At 38.4% G+C, this 20,846-nt stretch overlaps 1 protein-coding gene across 1 annotated transcript in view; it reads right to left on the reverse strand.

Annotated features, from left to right (window-relative positions):
* IRAG2 (inositol 1,4,5-triphosphate receptor associated 2) overlaps positions 1 to 20,846 on the reverse strand; it is a 64,050-nt gene that overhangs the window by 41,869 nt on the left and 1,335 nt on the right. The window contains exons 2-4 of the mRNA XM_064284470.1: positions 15,707 to 15,859; positions 8,873 to 9,005; positions 7,998 to 8,079 (exon numbers count right to left, since the gene is read on the reverse strand). Coding sequence (XP_064140540.1) covers positions 7,998 to 8,021 — 24 coding nt within the window. The 5' untranslated portion in view covers positions 8,022 to 8,079; positions 8,873 to 9,005; positions 15,707 to 15,859. The remainder of the gene's footprint in view (positions 1 to 7,997; positions 8,080 to 8,872; positions 9,006 to 15,706; positions 15,860 to 20,846) is intronic.

A 20,846-nucleotide genomic window follows, 5' to 3' on the forward strand; every position in this document is an offset into this window, starting at 1 on the left:
AAGTTGATCTTGTTCTTTGCCTCATAAATCACTCCCTCTCAGTGATAATATATCTTAGATGAAAACATGTAATATCGTGAAGGATTCCTCAAAGGGATAGTAAGACAATTATTTGGCACCTGTGAGTTTTTGAACCTGTAACCTGTTAAACCTGTTGCCATCGAGTCGATTCCGACTCATAGCGACCCTATAGGACAGAGTAGAACTGCACCATAGAGTTTCCAAGGAGTGCCTGGCGGATTCAAACTGCCAACCCTTTGGTTAACAGCTGTAGCACTTAACCACTACGCCACCAGGGTTTCCGACTTTTTGAACAGTCAAAGAAAATACAGAAGTTCGTCTCCAGGCTCCTCGATCTATGACAAGGTATTCTCTGAACTTCACCCTGCTGTTAATTCTGGATGAAGAGTAACGGCTACCATTTTTGGAGTGTTTACCATGAACCAGGTACTTCACATATGTTACAAAGTATCCTGGTGGGGTGTTACAGATTGAATTGTGTCCCCCTAAAACATGTGTTGTAAATCCTAACCCCTATACCTGTGGTTATAATGTGGTCTGGGAATGGGTTTCTGCTACATTAATAAGAGTATTGGTGCAGGGGTGTTTTAAATCAATCTCTTTTGAGATACAAAAGAGCAGAGTAAGCAAGCAACCAAGAGAGCACAAACAGAGGGGAAGATACTCACCACGTGGTCATCAAGGAACCTAGGAGTAGAAGCTGAAAAGCGACGAGGACCTTCCCCCAGAGCAGATAGAGAGAGCCTTCCCCTAGAGATGGCAGCCTGAATTTGGACTTCTAGCCTCCTAAACTGTAAGAAAATTAATTTCTGTTGGTTCAAACCACCCAGTTGTGGTACCTCTGTTTTAACAGCACTAGATAACTAAGACTTGGAGGCAGATTTGAGATGGGACCAAAGCAGAGAAGAGAATCAGCTTAGTTGTCATAGAATTTTTATGAAATTTCTTAATTCTGAGAATATTTGGGGACACAAGCAGATACCTAACAACATGACCAGTTTTGCAGAGACCCAGAAAAACGTTTGGATAAAACTTGAATTCTGCCACAGGTGATGTTCACACTCAAAGTTGAGAAGAGTGAATAGGGAGAGAAAGACAAGATGGCCAGCAGGAACAACTGGGGCCTGGAGAGCAACTGCCAGGAATGAGGAAGAATTCAGGAAGTGTGGGCCAAACGAACAGTAGGATCTAAGTATTGATGAGAGCAGTGGTACTGTGCCATCTTGTACCATTTTGCATTCCCATCAAACTAAAAAAAAGCCAAACCCAGTGCCATTGAGTCGATTCCGACTCATAGGGACTTAGAGGACAGGGTTGAACTTCCACATACAGTTATGGGGCATTCCCATGAGAAAACAACAAATGCTGGTGAGCATGTGGGGAAACTGGAACACTTACCCATTGCTAGTGGAATGCAAAATGGGATAGTCGGATGTATGGTCTTGAGACATACTATAATATGGATGAAGCTAGAAGACAGGCTGAGTGAAATAAGTCAATCACAAAAAGACAAATACTTTCTGACCTCACTTATAATAAAAATAAAAGATAAATGTATAGACGACAAAGTTTATTAGTGGTTTTCAGGGGCAGGAGGAAGGGAGAAAGAGGGGTGGTTAACAGTGACAGAAATATCCCATTAATTAAGGGAGGGTTGCATAGCTGATTATTATAATTGTTGTCAATTAAGTTGTACAACTGTAAAAAGCTGAATTGGCAAAGGTTGTGTGATAGGTATATTTACAAAAATGAAAAGAAAAAAAAAAGAAGAGTAGCCACGATGCCTGCTCATGTACAACCAAAAACCTCACGAGATTTGGTTTCTGGGTTTGAAGGTTTGGGGTCATGGTTTTATGGGACATCTCAGTTAACTGGCCTAATAACACGTTTAGTGCTTCTGTTCTACCTCCTAGTTCAAAGCATAGTACCTCGAGTCTTATAAGAGAAGGATGTGGAATGTGTGGCTAGTTGTCTCTATGAACAACTGCCTCCTTCACCATTAGACTAGAAGAACTGGATGCTGCCTGGCTACCATTACTGAACATTTTGATCAAAGATTTCATTGAAGAATAATGATAAAAAGGGGGGAAATATAGAACAGAATTTCAGATTTTCATGGACTGCAGACAGCCTGGAGCCATGAAGGTTGGATGAACCCCTGAAACTATTGCCCTGAGATAATCTTTGAACCTTAAACCAGGAATATCCCCTGAAGTCGTCTTAAAAGCAAACAATAGTGTAACTTAACTAGTAAAAAATATCTGCCTTGAGCATTATGCCCTTTTCAGAATTATACATACAGGATCAAATGGACAACAGGAACTCAAAAGATTATATAGGAATCTTAGGAGGCAGTGAATTTATGTTAATGGAGAAGGAACAACTTAGAAAAGGAGGGTGAGAATAGTTACACGATTTGAAGAATGTAATCTATGTCACTGGTACATGTAGAAACTTGAACTTGTGTATGTTTTGCCGTGTATATTCTCAATAACGACAACAAACTAAATAAGATTAATAATAATAAAAGGTCCTTCTATTCATCAGCAACTGGGGAATCAGGACACCGAGATTTGGCTTTCCTCTAAATACGGCCTACTTGGTTTGTTTCCACAGTCTAGTTAGGCCAACACTTAGCTTTTGCAGATATGTATATACATGGGACAGTTCTACTCTGTCCTGTAGGATCGCTATGAGTCGGAATCGACTCGACGGCAGTGGGTTTTTTTTAATATATGTAATCTGTGTGTGCGTGTGTATTTGAATCCTCACACCAACCCTGCAAAATAATATTTCTGTTTCACAAGTGACACAAGTAAATTCAGAGAGGTTAGGCCATTTGTCCGAATTCTTTCAGCTAGTAAGTAATAGAGCCACCTTCAAATCCCGTATCTATCCTGTGTGGCTAAAACTTCTATGACATTACTGGGGAAATTGTCAGGTAAATGCAACAGCAGACAGAATAGAATAATGGACCCTTTTGTACTCATCATGCAGATTCAACTATTATCTATCTACAGCCAATCTAGTTTCATCCGTACCTTTGCCCACTAAACTCACCCTTGCATTACTTTGAAGCAAATCCCAGATATCATAACATTTCATCCATAAATATTTCAGTGTGAATCTCTAAAAGATAAAGACTGGAAATATTTTTCTCCCTTCTCTTTTCTCTCTATGCCAAGATACTCCAACCAAATAAATGAATTCATTGGGACAATAAAGTAGCTCTTTTCTCTCCAAGAATGTTTCACATTGAGTACAAATTATTTTACTATGAGATGTAGAAAATGATAGAGATTGAGCTCAGTCATTAAGAGTTCCTGGGACACTAATCTTGTAGTCCTTTGTTCACCTAAAGACCCTCTATGAGCACTGATGTTCACTTTTATCTCACATTGTGCCTTCTAAAGAAGATGCTATAACATAGCTTCCTCTATGAATGAGGAATCCCTGAGTGGCGCAAAAGATTACGTACTGGACAACTAACTAAAAGGTTGGCAGTTCGAACCCACTCAGAGGTGTCTCAGAAGTAAGGCTTGGCAGTCTGCTTCTGAAGGTCACAGCCTTGAAAACCTCATGGAAAGTGGTTCTCTGCATACTTGTGGTCGCCACAAGTTAGAATCGATTTGATCATAACTAAAACAACAACATGAACGTAGGAGAGGAATAAAAAGTAACTCTCAAGTGCTCAGGGTCACCAGCCCAAAGAAAAGAGTCAGAGAGCAACAGGGCAAAGCTGTGAGTTCAACAGGCTCACAGAGTGCTCACTCTCAATGTTTTAAATAGACCCTCTAGGGAGTACAAAAATAAATAAATATCCATTCAACAAATATCAATGGGATGGTTACTGTACACCAGCATCCATGCTAGGTGTGAGATGCACATTGGTTAACATCAAAATAATGGCACTGTTTACAACCTAATACGGGAATAAATAAAAGAAATCAAATAACTTCAAGACAACTAGAATATACGTGACAACCAAGGGAGGACAAAGAACTGGGGTCTAAAAGACAGGCATGAACTGATTTTTTCCCCTGAGTGCGGCAGTTGAGAAATGAGTAATCTGAGGCTCAAAACACATAACTTTTCCAAAGTCACACAGAGGCAGACCCAGGGAAAAAGCTGATCTCATTATTCCTAACCCATTAAGATTTTGACCTCAAGAAGGATTGGAGGTGCTTGATGGTTAACACTTTATGCCACCGCAAGAAAGATTTTATGGGACAGTTGGTTTTTGAAATAGGCCTTCACAGTCAAACAGAATTTTGAGAAGTGGAGAAGTGTGCAGTGTTCTAGGTTGAAAAACAGCATCAAAAGGCCTGTGTGATCTATTCTAACAATACACGCTACTTGCTTTGGTTGATGTATGGGGACAGTCAGTAGGCAGCAAGGGAAATAAGAGCGGAAAGGTAGATTGCAACTACATTATAGAGAGACTTGAATACCGGAACAAGTTGTTTGTTCTCAAGGCTCTTTAGGTCAACAAAAATCCTACATTTTAAAGTTAAGGAGTTAAGAAAATGCCATCATTTTAGGACCCATTGTGATTGATGTGGCAGTCTGTGTCCCTAAAAATTTACAGCTTTGGAAACCCTATGGGGCATTTCTACTCTGCCCTCTAGGGCTACTATGAGTCAGAATCAACTCGAGGGCAATGGGTTTGGTTTTTGGTTTGGTGACTGAAAACTTCATGAAGCACAATTCTACTCCGACACACACGGGGTTGCCATGAGTCAGAATTGACTCAACGGTAATGTAATTACCATCTTATATTTTTATATCTTATCTTGTAATTTTTATTTTATGTTTTGCTCTAATTCCCCCATAAAAAAAAAATACTTATTACTAATTACAAGTTTAGAAGCATTTTCTAAGGAGAGCTTTCTGTTTAAGAAGTAGGCGTGGGAGGCAAGAAGGGGTGAGAACTGGGGATTTGCTCAAGAGACAGGAGTGAGGGCGTGGAAAGTGGAGCTAATAAACTGCACGGATTCTTCAGTGGAGCAGAAACCTGGAGTGAGAATAGTGAGGTTTGGTGAATCAGTCACAAAATGCAGCCAACAGACTAGTTCCTGGGGTCTACAGAAGAAAGGATACAGAAGGTGGCATGAAAGCCTTCAGGGAAACCATACCATTTCCCAGGGACATTTGACAAGAGTTTCTATTTTGATCCCTGTTAGTACCTATTTCTTAATGGGTGTCAAAGCCATAAACAAAACAATTCAAACCACATATCCTAATGGGGGTAGATTAGGAGGTCCTTTTTAGAATGTAAGGCAGTACATTTCTTAGTAAATAAAAAAAAAATACTTTCAAGGTAACAATGAGTGATTATTATGATTAAATGTCTAAATTCAGTGTGCTAGGAGGGGTTGTGGAAAGGGCATAACCTTTGGAGCCAGACAAACCTGAAGTTGAATCCCAGGTTTGCTACTTGCTGAGTGATCTTGGGCAAGTTATTTAACCTCCCTGAACTTCAGTTGCCTCATCTTTCAAAGGCAGAGAATACCTACCATTCACAACTGTGGAGAAGATTAATAAGATGACGTGTGGGAATGCTGTCCTACACAGCACCTGGTACGCAACTGATGTTTATTGTTTCCTCCTTTCTGGCAAATTCAGTGCCAAATAAAGGGGAAATTACTAATAACCAAACATCCTGTAAGCTTCCAAGTTCAACTTCCTTTATTAAAATGTTGCTAAATAATAGCAAAATAGATTCATTTCCTTTTTTGTTCCAATTCTTAGCTACTCAATAGGACAGGTACTAAGAAACAGAAAAATATCAGATATATACACTTAAAAGGAAAAATGACAATAACTCTTACACTCAGTTGTAAAAAGGCAAATAACCCAATTTTAAAATTGGGCAAAGGATCTGCATAGACATAGCTCCAAAGAAGATATACAAATGACTAATAAGCACATGAAAAGATTCTCAACATCATTAGTGATTAGAAAATAACAACAAGAAATGAAATGCCATACCCACTAGGATTGCTATATTGCCAATACAAGCGTTGGCAAAAATGTGGAGAAATTGGAACCCTTATATGTTGCTGGTGGGATTGTAAAATAGTGCAGCCACTTTGAAAATCAGTTTGGCAGTTTCTCAAAATGTTAAACATAGAGTTACCATATGACACAGCAATTTTACCGGAGATATACCCAAAAGAACAGAAAACCTATGTTTACACAAAAACTTGGACACAAATGTTCATAGCAGCATTATTCGTAATAGCCAAAAAGTAAAAACAACTCAAACGTCTGTCAACTGATAAATGAAGAAACAAAATGTGGTATATATCCATGTAATGGAATAGTATTCGGCCATAAAAAGAAATGAAGTCCTGATAAAAATAATTCAAGTCACTGCATTGTACATGTAAAAAATGTTGAAATGGCAAATTTTTTTATCATATAGTCACCACCATAAAAAAAAATTAATTAAAAAAAAAAAAAAGATGTTCATGGCAGCACTATTCACAATAGCCAAAATGTAGAAACATCCTAAACGTCCATCAAAGATAACAAAACGTGGTACTTAAACACAATAGAATAAAGATAACCTCTAAGGGGATCCCCTTTGCAAGAGGCCACAAAGTAGGGCAATGCCCGCAAAGAATCCTATGCCACGGTCAGGTGCGAATAGTAGTTCTCCACCAAAGAGGAGAGGAGCATTGAATGGCTGGGCAGGTCACTTAAGGAAACGCTCCCAGGCCATTGAGATGTGGCTGGAGCATCTTGCAATCAGCGCTTCCTCAGTCTACAGCCTGAGCGTGGTACTTAAACACAGTCATAAAGAGAAATGAAGTCCTGATACATCCTACAACATGGATGAACCTTGAAAACAGTATGCTAACCAAAAAAACCCAGTCACAAGACACCGCATGTGATTCCTTTCATAGGGACTGTTCAGAATAGGCAAATCTATAGAGACAGAAAATAGATTTATGGTTACTGGGTGGAAAGAGGAAACCCTGGTGGTGTAGTGGTTAAGTGCTACAGCTGCTAACCAAGAGGTCAGCAGTTCGAATCCGCCTGGTGCTCCTTGGAAATTCTATGGTGCAGTTCTACTCTGTCCTATAGGATTGCTATGAGTCAGAATTGACTCGACAGCAGTAGGTTTGGGTGGAAAGAAGTCAGGGAAAATGGGGAGTGACTGCTAATGGGTGCAGGGTTTCTTTCTAGGGTGATGAAATGTTCTAAAATTGATCATGGTCATGGTTGAACAACTCTGTAAATATATCAGAAATTACTGAATTGTACAATGGAAACTGGTGAATTATTTGGTGTCTGAATTTTATCTCAGTAAAGCTGTTAAAACAAAAAGAAAAGGAAGAATAACAGATTGGCAGATCCTGAAAGGGAACTGTCTGCTCTATTTGATTGAGAAGACCATGTTGCTCATGCTCAGACTATAGACTGAGGAAGTGCTGATTGCAAGATGCTCCAGCCACATCTCAATGGCCTGGGGGGGTTTCCTTAAGGGACCTGCCCAGCCATTCGATGCCACTCTCCTCTTCGGTGGAGACATACTATCTGCACCTGACTGCGGCATAGGATTCTTTCCAGGCATTGCCCTACTTTGTGGCCTCTTGCAAAGGGAAGGCCCTTAGAGGTTATCTACCTTGGCCCAGTTCTTAGAGATATAATGAGATCGGAGACTTCTTACAGTCATTAGTCAATTTAAATCTTAAACCAGCCCGCCTCTCAAACAATATGCTCAGTACACGTCATCAAAATTTCCATTTGGTTACATATATCCCAGAGTTTATACTATACAAGGGGTAGAAAGCTCCCCAAATGACTGAGTTTTAATTTCCTGCCATCAAAGGTTGATACTTCTCATGCATCTGACTTACACTTGCTGTAAGAGTGTCCTTAATACCTGAAAAAAAAGAATACCCATAGAAGGAGCATCAGCATACACTAGTATTAAAAAGGAAATTGAAATCTAGTTCAATACTCACTTCCATACTTAGGTCATCACTCATCCTGATGCAACCTGAAAGATCTGTTCCTGGGTGGGGACCACCTGGGGGGCCTGGGCACCTGGCAGTAGAAGGTAGAGTTACTGACTGCAGGTAGTGAAACTAGAAATTTACCCCAAATATAGGGAACTCTTTTTTTTTTTTTTAAGCAGATACCAAACTATAATATCGTTTTTCCCCATCTCAGTTTTACTAAATTTCTAATTAAGCTCATGACTTAAGTAAAACCCATGAAAGAGAACTCCCACCTCCATCAGGGAGAGGTCACAAACCACAGAAAGACCAGCCAAAAATGAAAATGAAGAATTTGCAATTCAAAGTCTGGCTTTCTCACCCTCAATACAGAAGGGAAATTTCTTTTGGGTAGACAGTGCCCACAAACTCAGCTGACATTCCTGAACTTCCCTAAGGATGGTCAGGCAGTATACTCAAAATAGCAGGTAAGCACACACCAGCATCAGGACCAGGTGGGTGTGGGGACAGGGATAGGCTCCTAAAGACCCTCTATAGGAAGAGAAATATGATCCAAATCCACATGACTAAAAAACAAACAAAAAACCTGGCTAAATGACTTGGCAATATATGGTATATTTCTGAAAACTGGAGACATTGTAGGTTGCCTAATTTGTCTTTCAAACAGTAGAATGAATAATATGAAATTCAAAAGAAAACAAGAAAACTACTGAGATGTTTTTGTTTTAAGATAGTTAATTTGCAGAAAGTTAAAGAAGTTCCACAAAAAAAAAAAAAGTTACAATCTCAGAATATTAAAATCTAACTGACTAAAATGTTAAGCAATGGGATTAGGCCACCCATGAAGAGTAGGGTGAGTAAATTTTGCCTTTTTATCTTACTTTTGTCCTCTCGTCACATCCAAAGCACCATCCTTTATTTCTCCATATTTTGGCCTTTCACATGAAGCTACATATGAGAAAACTGTCAATCCCACTTTTGGAATTCCTGTAAAGCTGTCCAGATGTAAGGCATCTGCAGAACAGGTAAGAATGAAACTAGAGATTAATTTCTGGTTTAAACTATATTAAAGTATAAAATCTCCTCTTGAGATTGGCCATTTCTGAAAAAGCAAAGGTGAATCCAATTAGACTAACATTTTAACATAAACTCTTGAATATCTAGTCACATGGGACGGAAATAGCAAATATTAAAAAAAGAAGAAGAGAAAAACCCTTGCACACTACAGAGTTAGCAAACTACAGCCCATGAACCAAATAAGCCAGTCTCCTGCTTTTGTTCGCAACGTTTATTGGAACACAGCCACGCCCATTTATTTACATATTGTCCCTGGCTGCTTTGACACTGCAACAACTGAGTTGAGCAGGTGCAACAGAGACTATATGGCCCCTAAGGCCTGAAATATTTAGTACCTGGCCCTCTACAGAAAAAGTTTACCAACTCCTAAAAAGAAAAAGGTTAGGGAGCACGATTAGAACCTGCCAAAGAGTGACGCAGAATAAGGTGCAGTAACATTCTATTCCTTCTGAGAAATCTTGTTACATGTGTTCCAGAGTCAAGTAAGCAGCAGTTTAAAGGAAAGAACGTTGGCTTTGGAGTCAATCACACTATTTTAGTTCAAATTCTGGCTCTGCCACATACCAGATATGTGATCTTGAATAACTATTCTGAGCCTCAGCTTCCTTAACATGGCACATGATCTTGGGCAAATAACTAACTCTGTGTTTCTGTGTCTCCTCATCTTTAAAATGGGAATATATTAGCATCTATCTCATAGGGATGTAGTGAGGGTTAAATGAGTTAATAGATAGGTTAAGAGAAAAGAACTGAGCCTGGCACATAGCAAGTACTTTAGGTGTTGTCATTGGTGGTGTGTTTTGATTATCACTGAGTTATTGTGGAAAAAAAAAAAAAAGTAGTATCTAAAAAGCACTAGTCTATGGTCTGGTACAAAATAGCCACTTCATAAATGACAGTTGTTTTCCTTCTCTGGTTTAAATGATCGCAAATCAGTATAAATTTTTATTCCTTCTGTAATGGTTAATGTTATATGTCAACTTGGCTATGCCATCGTTCTCAGTATTATGTAACTATCCTCCATTTTGTGACCTGATGTAATTATTCTTCATTTTGTGATCTGATATAATTATCCTCCATTTTATGATCTACTATAAGTAATGTAATCACTTCTGAGATGTGATCTGATGTGATCAGCCAATCAGTTGTATGGGGAGTTTTGCTGGGGGTATGACTTGAAACCAATATATATATATATATATATATGTGTGTATATATGTATATATATGTATATATATGTGTGTATATATGTGTGTGTATATATATACACACACATATATACATATATACACACACACACACACATATATACAAATATAGAGAGACAGAGAGACACTCTGGAAAAGCTCACTTGCTTGCTCTGGATCCTGCATCTGACTTGTCATCATCTGACCTTCAGTTCTTGGGACTTTAGCCAGGGGCCTACTGTACTGCCTGCCATTCTTGGGATTCATCGGCCTCCACAGTCTGTGAGCCTACAGTCTGCTGTCTTACCTGCTGATCTTGGGTTTGTCAGCCCTGCAGCTCTGTAAATCAGGAAAAGCCTGCAGCCTGACACCTGACCCATCAGCTTGGGACTTGACAGCCTTTACAACCACATGAGCCATTTCCTTGATATAAATATTTCTCTCTGTATATATATTTGCTTTACTGGTTTTGCTTCTCTAGAGAACTCAGCCTAAGACACCTTCTTAAATTTATTTTTGATAATCCACCCATTTCTTTTGTCATTCTAGAGGTAGTCATTTATTTTGGCTTTCAACTACATCCAAATTATCATGAGAGTTGCCATTTCTTTGAGCATTGCCTACGATAAAGCTCATTCTCCTTAGCCTGCCTGGCATTCAATTATATCCACAGTGTATCTACAACCTGCTTCTCCAACCTTATAGTCTACTATATCCCAACCCAAATCCTCTTTATTCCAAAATGACTTGTTTGGTTTTGACTCTTCTTCAACACAAGGCTTTTGAATTTTTGCCTCCGTTTTTTTGGTTCATGTCTTTCTCCCCCAACTGGAATATTTTTTCCATGCGTTTTGCTTTTCTAAATCCAACCTATCCCTCAAAGTCTGGTTCAACTCTCACTTCTTCTATGAATCCTTCTCTGACTACCACATTCTTAATCCAGGTCTTAGCTCTTCACTAGTTTGTGAACTATTTTAGTGCTTATTCTTTATTATATGTAACATGCTGCTTTGCTCAGAGTAGGTGCTCAAATACATGTTGATGGATTGAATTCAGGGATGATTATTCAAGTATTCAACAACTGTTTATATCCAAATATTATTGTAATTGATTCTTTCCCCTCTCATTCCTTGTGATATCTGATCAGCAGTAGGAGATGGGCTATCCATGCTTACCAAGCAGTGGTATGTACCAGCACACACACTTCAAGGTCAGGGCTGCCCGATGTATTCTTGTCCCTTGGCCACTATATAGTTTGTAGCCACACTGCTTCTGAAGGGAAAATCAAGTATCATTAGCTACCTAAAAGGATATGTCATAATATTTTTTAATAATCTATGTCTTCATCTGCAAAGGTAGAAAGAATGTCATTAGTCTCAGATGACTCTGTAAGAGTGGTCAAGAAGAAAAGATGTCAGGTAAAAAGGTTGTTCATTCTTTTGATCAAAAGGCATAGCATATGGTGTATTATTTTTTATCACACATACCAAAGGTTTAACCATATGAGTAAAGCATAATTCTTATAAAAAATTACAGTTTAATATTTCAATAGAATTATGGCATCATTTCCAATAACTGGCACTTGGATAAAAACAAAGTTTGTTCTTACAGAGGGTTTGAGGAAAGAAGTAGGGGTGAAGGGCATGCCTGGTTACGTAACTCTTTTTCACGATGCTGCTATTAAATTTTTAAAAGACAGTACCATTTCTTAAGGCCACCCAGGACTGTGTGTACATGTATGATAAAAGAAACAAAGACGTGTGTACTATTTCATCTGATAATCTCTTGAAGGAAAGGAGTATAGTTTAGAGGTCTAAAACTACTAACATATAGTAGATTTAGCTTTATATTGCAGCATGGTAGTTGACTCCCAATTGGTTCTAAAATAATTTTAAGAGTATAAACTTACCAATTGTTGTTTAGGAGGTTGTTGAATTATATCGGTGCAAGACAAGGGCTCATAGTGAGGAAACTCCTCATCTAAATAGCTCTGTCATAAGAAAGCTGTAGAGTGTATTCAAAAACAGAGTGGTGAAATGGTCAAAGATACAAAACTCACTAGATTTAAGATATGATGCCACCTGTGGTGGTTAAATTTGACCACTTCTTCATCTTGTATTCTAGTTTAAAGGAACAAGTTTATAACTGTAAACCTCTCATTGCATTTTCCCCATTAATTGAGCTAGGAATGAAATCCAAAGAGCAGAACAAGAATCTAAATGGCTTTGTCATTGAAATCTTTAGGAAGAGGCAAAGGAAACTTGTAAACATAACTCAGAAGAGTAAAAATGGTGTCTGTGAAATTTTTTTCAGCAATAAAATTGTGGCTGTAGTTCCAGAGGTAGATACATATCTATCATGGTTATATTATGATAGAAAATTTTATTGGTTAAAGCATGATTGATTAAAACATGTATAAAAATGGAGGTTTTTCTAGCTCATCTTGTTGCAGGGGGCTTTTTAGGCACTCTGCCCAGCTTACTGTCCCACGTGGATAAATTTTGTTCTGCTTAAACAGGTATGTCTGTACTATGCCCTGGGAATAGATACACGCAATTACTCCTCTTTCTTTCCTCTTCCTTCAGTGCCAACCTTCCTATACCCCCATCTTATTCATTACAAACAAAAAGGAAGGAGAAATTCACCAAGCTTCATAAGGGAAAGAAATACTTTAAACTCTAATTGGGATATCTTGAGATATTCAGACAGAAGGGAATTGAAAATTTAATACAAATATGATTATACGATTCACACTATGTGAGATTTCAAAACAGGCAAAATTACAGAGACAGTAAAAAGATCCGTGATTACCGGGGCTGGTAGGGGTTTCGATGGGGAGGGGGAGAGGAGGAATAGGTAGAGCCCAGGACATTTTACAGGCAGTGCGAGTATCCTATATGATACTGTAATGATGGACACATGACACTATGCATTTGTTGAAACATACAAGACTGTACAATACAAAGAGTGAACCCTAATGTAAACTATGGAACTTAGTTAATAGTAATGTATCAATTTTGGTTTATCAATTATAACAAATGTACCACACCAATGCAAGTAGTTAATAACAGGGGAAACTGTGGGCAGGGGAAGAATAGGGATATATAGGAGCTCTGTACTTTTTGTATAATTTATCTGTATTCCTAAAGCTGCTCTAAAAAAGAATATTTAAAAAAAAAATACGAACAGGAGAAAAAGGATGTAGTAACCGTGAAAGCCCATTCAAGAACAAATAACCAAACCCAGTGGCATCTAGTTGATTCTGACTTATTGTGACCCTATAGGATGAGTAGAACTGCCCCATAGGGTCTTCAAAGAGCGGCTGGTGGATTCAAACTGCTGACCTTTTGGTTAGCAGCCTGAGTTTTTAACCACTGTGCCACCAGGGCTCTAAGTATTCAAAATTTCAACATGTGATTATAAATTGGATGGTGTACCCTTACCACCAGAAAGGAGGCTTAACTAAAATCAGCTTTCCAGTCACTTCCAAATATTCATCTCTGGAATATGGAAATGGAAAAACAAAAACAAACCTACTTAACTCTGAGTTACATAGTAGCATCTTACTAATTTGGCAATCCAACATAGCCAAGAACCAGAAAATATGGTTTGGCTTATGACCCTAATTTGCATATGGTCTGGCTTATGATCCTAATTTGTATTCACCTTTGCATCCTTCTTTATGTATCTGGAGTTCAATCTTTTGAAAAACCAAAATAGATGTTGATGTCTGTGCCCTTTATTCATGTGGCAAACCCTTACTCTCCGACTCAGACAGTGGGCTCTGAATTTATACGTAATTCTCACAAGCTTGACTGTTTTCTCAGCCCACAGATGATTAAAAGCAAAAATTAAATGAGGATAGAGAGTTCTGCTAGATGGAAACATGTTAATAGCTGCACTATTTTTTTTTTTTAATCACTAACAACCAGGAAAATTTAAAAACAGCAGATAATCTGGTGTTCAAAAAACATAAAAATCCTAGTGCTTCTTAAAGACCAACAGATTTATACCTCAATAGCCTGAGGAAATTCTGAGTCATGACAATAATGCTAACATATGTGAAAAGAAGTACATGATCTAATGTTAATTTTTTTCTGGAAAAAAGATTTTGAAAGCTTCAATTATGTGGAAAATTCAGCCACGTAAAAATTCTATTTTGTATAAATAACTTATTTTTTAACTAAACTTGACATAGTGTTACTAGGCCCAACAGGAACATTTTTTCATTATTACTAATTTTTATTGTGCTTTAAGCCAAAGTTTAGAAATCAGGTCAGTCTCTCATACAAAAATTTACATACACCTTGCTATATACTCCTAATTCTCACCCCCTAATGAGACAGTCCTTTCCCTCCACACTCTCTCTTCGTGTCCATTCGGGAAGCTTCTGGCCCCTCTGCCCTCTCATCTTCCCTCCAGACAGGAGATGCCCACATAGTCTCACGTGTCTACTTGAGCCAAGAAGCTCGTTCTTCACCAGTATCATTTTCCATCCCATAATCCAGTCCAATCCCTGTCTGAAGAGTTGGCTTTGGGAATGGTTCCTGTCTTAGGCTAACTGAAGGTCTGGGGATCATGGCCTCCGGGGTCCTTCTAGTCTCAGGCTGACCATTAAGTCTGGTCTTTTTATGAGAATTTGGGGTCTGCATCCTACTGCTCTCCTGCTCCATAAGGGATTCTGTGTTACGTTCCCTGTCAGGGCAGTCATCGGTTGTGGCCAGGCACCATCTAGTTCTTCTGGCTTCAGGCTGATGTAGTCTCTAGTTTATGTGGTCCTTTCTGTCTCATAGGCTCATAATGACCTTGTGTCTTTGGTGTTCTTCATTTTTCCTTGCTCCAGGTGGGCTGAGACCAATTGATGCTTCTTAGATGGTTGCTTGCTAGTGTTTAAGAACCCAGACACCACTCTCCAAAGTGGGATGCAGAATGTTAAGAAAACATCAAAAAAAAAATATATATATATATATATATATATATATATTTCTAACCTATTTAAGTAATTAAAATGTTTATTAATACTTAGAATTTCATTTCAATTTTACAATTTTAGATTTAGATTTCTAAATTTTTAATTAGAATTAGATTTTTAAAAATTCTCTGTGTTAACTATGTTAAGAAACAAGGCCTTCTCCTTCTTCTGACCTATATCCAAGCAACAGCAACCAAAGCTTTCAGAAGTGGCCACTGTTATGTTTCTAAAGGTTGTGTATCTCTAAAAGCCTGCCTTTGAATTACCAAACTAAGCTTGTGTTTCAGAAGAAATAATAAGACTACCTAAGTTACCCATCTGCTTCCTACCAGGCAATCTTGAGTTTTGGAAATAGTCCATCCCAAAGCATTCAAATTATGAACCTTATTTCAACAAAGGTTCAGTGCGATATATAACAACTATTTCCATATGTCTCATAAGGCAAAACAAGCTGGCTCATGACCCTAATTTGTATTCACCTTTGCATTCTTCTTTATGTATCTGGAGTTGAATCTGCAATGTCTCTAGGACATTTAGGGTTCATATGGAAGCAAATAAAACAATGGCCACCATATCCCCTGCTGTTACCATCTGTGACGTGGGATGAAACAGGTGTCTTGGATACATTGCCTCTGAAAGGAAGCAGAGATAAAGCAACTTTCTAAATGACTATGCAGTGAGGCTTTCAGGCAAAGGCCTCAGAATTAATTGGCTGTTGATAATCAGAACCATAACATTATTAGAGCTGGGGAAGGTTAGCTATCAATGTTAGCTGATACATCTGGGGTAGGGACTTTATGTTCTAACACAATACATATGTTCCTCAGAAAACCTTATGTTAATTAAAATTGTGCGTTACAAACATCAGGGTTCGTGAAAACAAACAAACAAAAAAATAAACTGGCAAACAAAGAGACAATATTCACAACACATATATCTGATGAAGGGCTTGTACCCAAAATATATAAAGAAATTTTGCAACTCAATAATAAAGAAAACCTAATTTAAAAATGGGTAAAGGACTTAAACAGATACTTCATAAGGAATATATAAATTGACCAAATCAGCACATGAAAAAATGCTCTACCTCGTCATGGTTGTGTGCCATCAAGTCAATTCTTACTCATAGTGACCCTATAGGACAGAGTAGAACTGTCCCATAGGGTTTCCTAAATTATAATCTTTATGGGAACAGACTATCAGGCTTTTTGTCCCATGGAGCCACCAGGTAAGTTCGAGCTGTCAACTTTTTGGTTAGCAGCCTAGTGCTTAACCGTTGTGCTACCAAGGCGCCTTCAATATCATTAGTCATCAGAAGAATGCAAACTAAAACCACAGTGAGATACCACTAGACCCTCCCTAGAATGGCTAAAACTAAAATGATTGACACCACCAAATATTGAAGAAAATGTGAAGCAATTAGAACTCCCACCCATTGCTGGTGGGAGTGTGAAATGCTACAAATACTTTGGAAACTGGCAGTTTCTTAAAATGTTAGAGACTACAACTACACTATGACCTCACAATTCCACCCCTAGATATTTATCCAAGTGAAATAGAAACATATGTCCACATAAGAACCTATACATGAACGTTCAAAGAAGCTTTATCTATAATAACCCAATACACACAATAGGAGAAGAGATAATCAAACTGTGGGCTATTCATACAAAGGAATACTACTCAACAGTAAAAGGGATATACAACTGATTAACATGACACAGGTGAATCTCAAAAATACCATCCAGAGGGAAAGAGGACAGACACAAAAAAGTACACACTGTATAATGCAATTTTAAATCAGATCAGACGTTGCTCCTTATGGTAGTGGGGTTGGAAGAACTAAGTGGGAAGTGGCATAAGGGAGCTTTTTGAGGTGATTCAAGTTTTGTGTTTTGATAAGCATTAGTCAAAGTGGTTGAAATGTACACTTAAAATTTGAGCATTCTATGGTATTTAATTATACCCCAGTAAGAAAGAATTAAAACATTAAAGCAAAAAATAATAACAACAGGGTTTATAGAATTAGGGCAACATCACTAATATATATATATATTCTACATTGTAACCAGATCACTAACAAAAATAATTATTAAATTATTAGTACCTAGTAGGAAGAAAACTGGAAACACTGGTGGCGTAATGGTTAAGTGCTACGACTGTTAACCAAAAAGCTGGCAATTCAAATCCATCAGGCACTCCTTGGAAACTCTATGGGACGGCTCTACTCTGTCCTTTAGGGTCACTGTGAGTCAGAATAGACTCTAGCAATGGGTTTGGTTTAGGAAGAAAACTTGTGTTGTCCAGACATGGAGCTCAAAATGGCTAAAGGCTGTCTCAGGGAATATTAAAAATACACAAAAACAACAGAGTGAAAATGGAACAGAGCTGATGGGGTGCTGAGAAAACACAGATGGAAGTGGAACTCTGAGGCAGAGGGGCTGCTCTTAAGGTTGGCACAGGAGGCAGAGAGCTCTGCAAACCTGGGTTGCACCTAGCTTGGGAGAGACCCCAGGTGATGACCTTTGTTTTCAATTCTCTTAAAGGTGAGAGCTTTTTCCTTTCCTGCTGAAGGTTTTCATTCTATTCCTACTAGTCTAGTTCCTATTTCCCAGGAAAGTCATGGCTGAACCAATGCAACATCCATATGATACTAACATCATGTCCTTACCAACTGTGGATAAGGTAATTCATGCTATAGAAACATGCTCTAGCAGAATAGACTGTGCCTACTACGGCCAAGCACTAACCACTATTTTGCATTATGTTATTTATAACGCGAAACTGCATTTTATGAAAGAGGATACTGAGGCTCAGAGAGGTAAAATGACTTACCCAACTTCACCCAGCTACTCTTTAAACCAAAAAGAAAACCAAACCCATTGCCATCGAGTCAATTTCAACTCATAGCGACCCAATAGGACAGAGTAGAACTGCCCCATATAGTTTCCAAGGAGTGCCTGGTGGATTCAAACTGCCGGCCTTTTGGTTAGCAGCCGTAGCTCTTAACCATTACACCACCAGGGTTTCCAGCTACTCTTTAAAAAAAAAAAAGACTTAAAATCAGAACACAGATTTAACTTCAAATCCCATGCTCTTAATCATTATACTAAATCACTTTGTTACAGATTGAATTGTGTCCCCCAAAAAATATGTGCATAGGCTTGGCTAGTCCATGATCCCCTGTGTTGTGTGACTGTCCACCATTTTGTCATCTGATGTGATTTTCCCATGTTGTATATCCTACCTCTGTATTAGAGGATTAAAGGTAGTTATGTTAATGAGTCAGGACTCAATCTACAAGACTAGATTGTGTCTTAAGTCAATGTCTTTTGAGATGTAAGAGTGAGAAGTGAGCAGAGAGACATGGGGACCTCATACCGCCAAGAAACAAGAGCCAGGAGAATAGTGTGTCCTCTGGACCTGGGGTTCCTGTGCAGAGAAGCTCCTCAACCGGGAAAAATTGATGACGAGGACCTTCCCCCAGAGCTGACAGAGAAAAAGCCTTCCCTTGGAGCTGGCTCCCTGAATTCGGACTTCCAGCCTCGAGACTGTGAGAGAATAAACTTCTTTGTTAAAGCCACCCACTTGTGGTATTTCTGTTCTAGCAGCACTAGATAACCAAGATACGCCTCCTAGCTTATTTTATCCATACTTATATTTTTCACTTGGGGAAACTTAGTTCCTTATCCCATCAAAGCTACTGAGCAAGCTATTATTACTTGGCCTAGGTTTTCTCTTTGGCCCACACTCCAATACCTTCCATCTTCAAGTGTCTGAATCCCATGGATCCCACCTTCCTTGGCTCGTTTCCCTCTTGCTTACTGACTGCTCAGGACATGCATCTGTCATCTTCCATCTACCCATCCTGGAAGCCTTAAAACTGTTACCTGTTGCATATCTTATCCATCCATGCTAAGGACAGCAAGCTAGAAGGGAGTTTCTAGTGAGATCATCTAGGTAAAAGTCTTCTTTAAACTATGCAATTCATGTGAATTTTATATGAAGTTCATAGCCTAATATGTTTAAAAAAGGGGCTTTTCAGGATCTCTACTCCAAGGGAATATTTTTCGTTTCTAAAAGTAACTCCCTCATTGTCTGTAAAATGAGTGACTCAACGAAGATTTCATGTCAGATAGGGGAAAAAGAAGGCGAATAGTAAACGGATGATAGTTTGGGTTAGATTGATTAGTCTACGTCTCCTATACATAAGATTTACCCTAATCTGTTGTATGTATATCCGAGATCTAAGAATCTTTTTATGCAAACATGTATTTATATATCCAGTATTATCTATGTTACCAAGATAGTTAAGTAAAAGTTAAGAAGCAGAAGAAAAAAATATATAAGTAATCATTCAAGAAATTTAACAGTTTTTTAAATAAATTTTATGGAGGCAAGCAGGTACCCTAATTACCTCATAAATCATTCCGGTCCTGAGGGCAACTGAAAACTCGAAAAACATTATTTGGTCAAACTTAAGTTCAGCATTTCTAATGAGATGTCATAGCAACTTCCTAATTCCGGTTTGTGAACATTGTCATTGACCTGAACATTTGGACAGAACAGTGTCCCCACATAATTTGGTGATGAACCTTTCTAAGATAGGTCAGAAAGGCCTTCAACACTTGATGAATTTATTAAGCATACCAGAATTTCAAAAGTGCTAAATGGGCTTAAATATTTTTGCTTTCTGATCCAGAATTCAAATATCCGATTCCGAATTCAAACAGCATGGACGGCGGTGGTTGTGGTAAGTTCTTCCTCACTGATATTTATTTGTTGTCTATCTGGAAGATTTACTGTAGAGAATATTTTGAAAATACATGCTACCTAAGCATCCTTCATGTCCCAAAAAGGGTGATTTTCAAGAGCATTATTAGAATGATTTTCACAAACGAATGGTCTTAAGAACAAAATCCTGTCATTTATGACTTCTTTTCACAGCAGAAGATACAAATAAGGAATGGCATTCATAAACCCAGGCAGGTTGTGAGGAACTCAAGACAGAAAGGAAGTATGCACTCTAATTTCTCCAGGCAGAGAAAAAATACATGCACTCAACCCAGGAGAGCTTTCATATTCTGCTTTAATAATATTTGGACCAATTATCCTCTGAGGATAAACTGGGAAGGTAAAAGCAAAATCATAATAACAGCAATGTACACTTTGGGATAAGTTACAAAAGTTGGCTCTTCTAGGGGGTACTACAAGGAAATCATAGGAAGAGGGGAGGACATAATTTCCTAGTAGGGTATAAAACTATGGGGGTACAATATTCATTTAATCAAAAGATAAATGTGATTTGACCAAAAAATTAGTCCTCTAAGCATGCTCTTTGGAAACCCTGGTGGTGTAGTGGTTAAGAGCTACGGCTGCTAACCAAAAGGTCGGCATTTCAAATCTACCAGGCACTCCTTAGAAGCTCTATGGGACAGTTCTCCTCTGTCCTATAGGGTCGCTATGAGTCAGAATGGACTCGACGGCAATGGTAAAAGCATGCTCTAAAGCAGACACATCTTAAACCAAATTTGGAGTGCTTGTAATATTGCCTTATTATTCATGTCTCAGCATGAATAGTTCTAATCACAAAAGAACCTTCTCCAATGCACTTTGAGC

Source organism: Loxodonta africana, chromosome 4, assembly GCF_030014295.1.
Source record: "Loxodonta africana isolate mLoxAfr1 chromosome 4, mLoxAfr1.hap2, whole genome shotgun sequence".
Taxonomy (NCBI): Eukaryota; Metazoa; Chordata; class Mammalia; order Proboscidea; family Elephantidae; genus Loxodonta; species Loxodonta africana.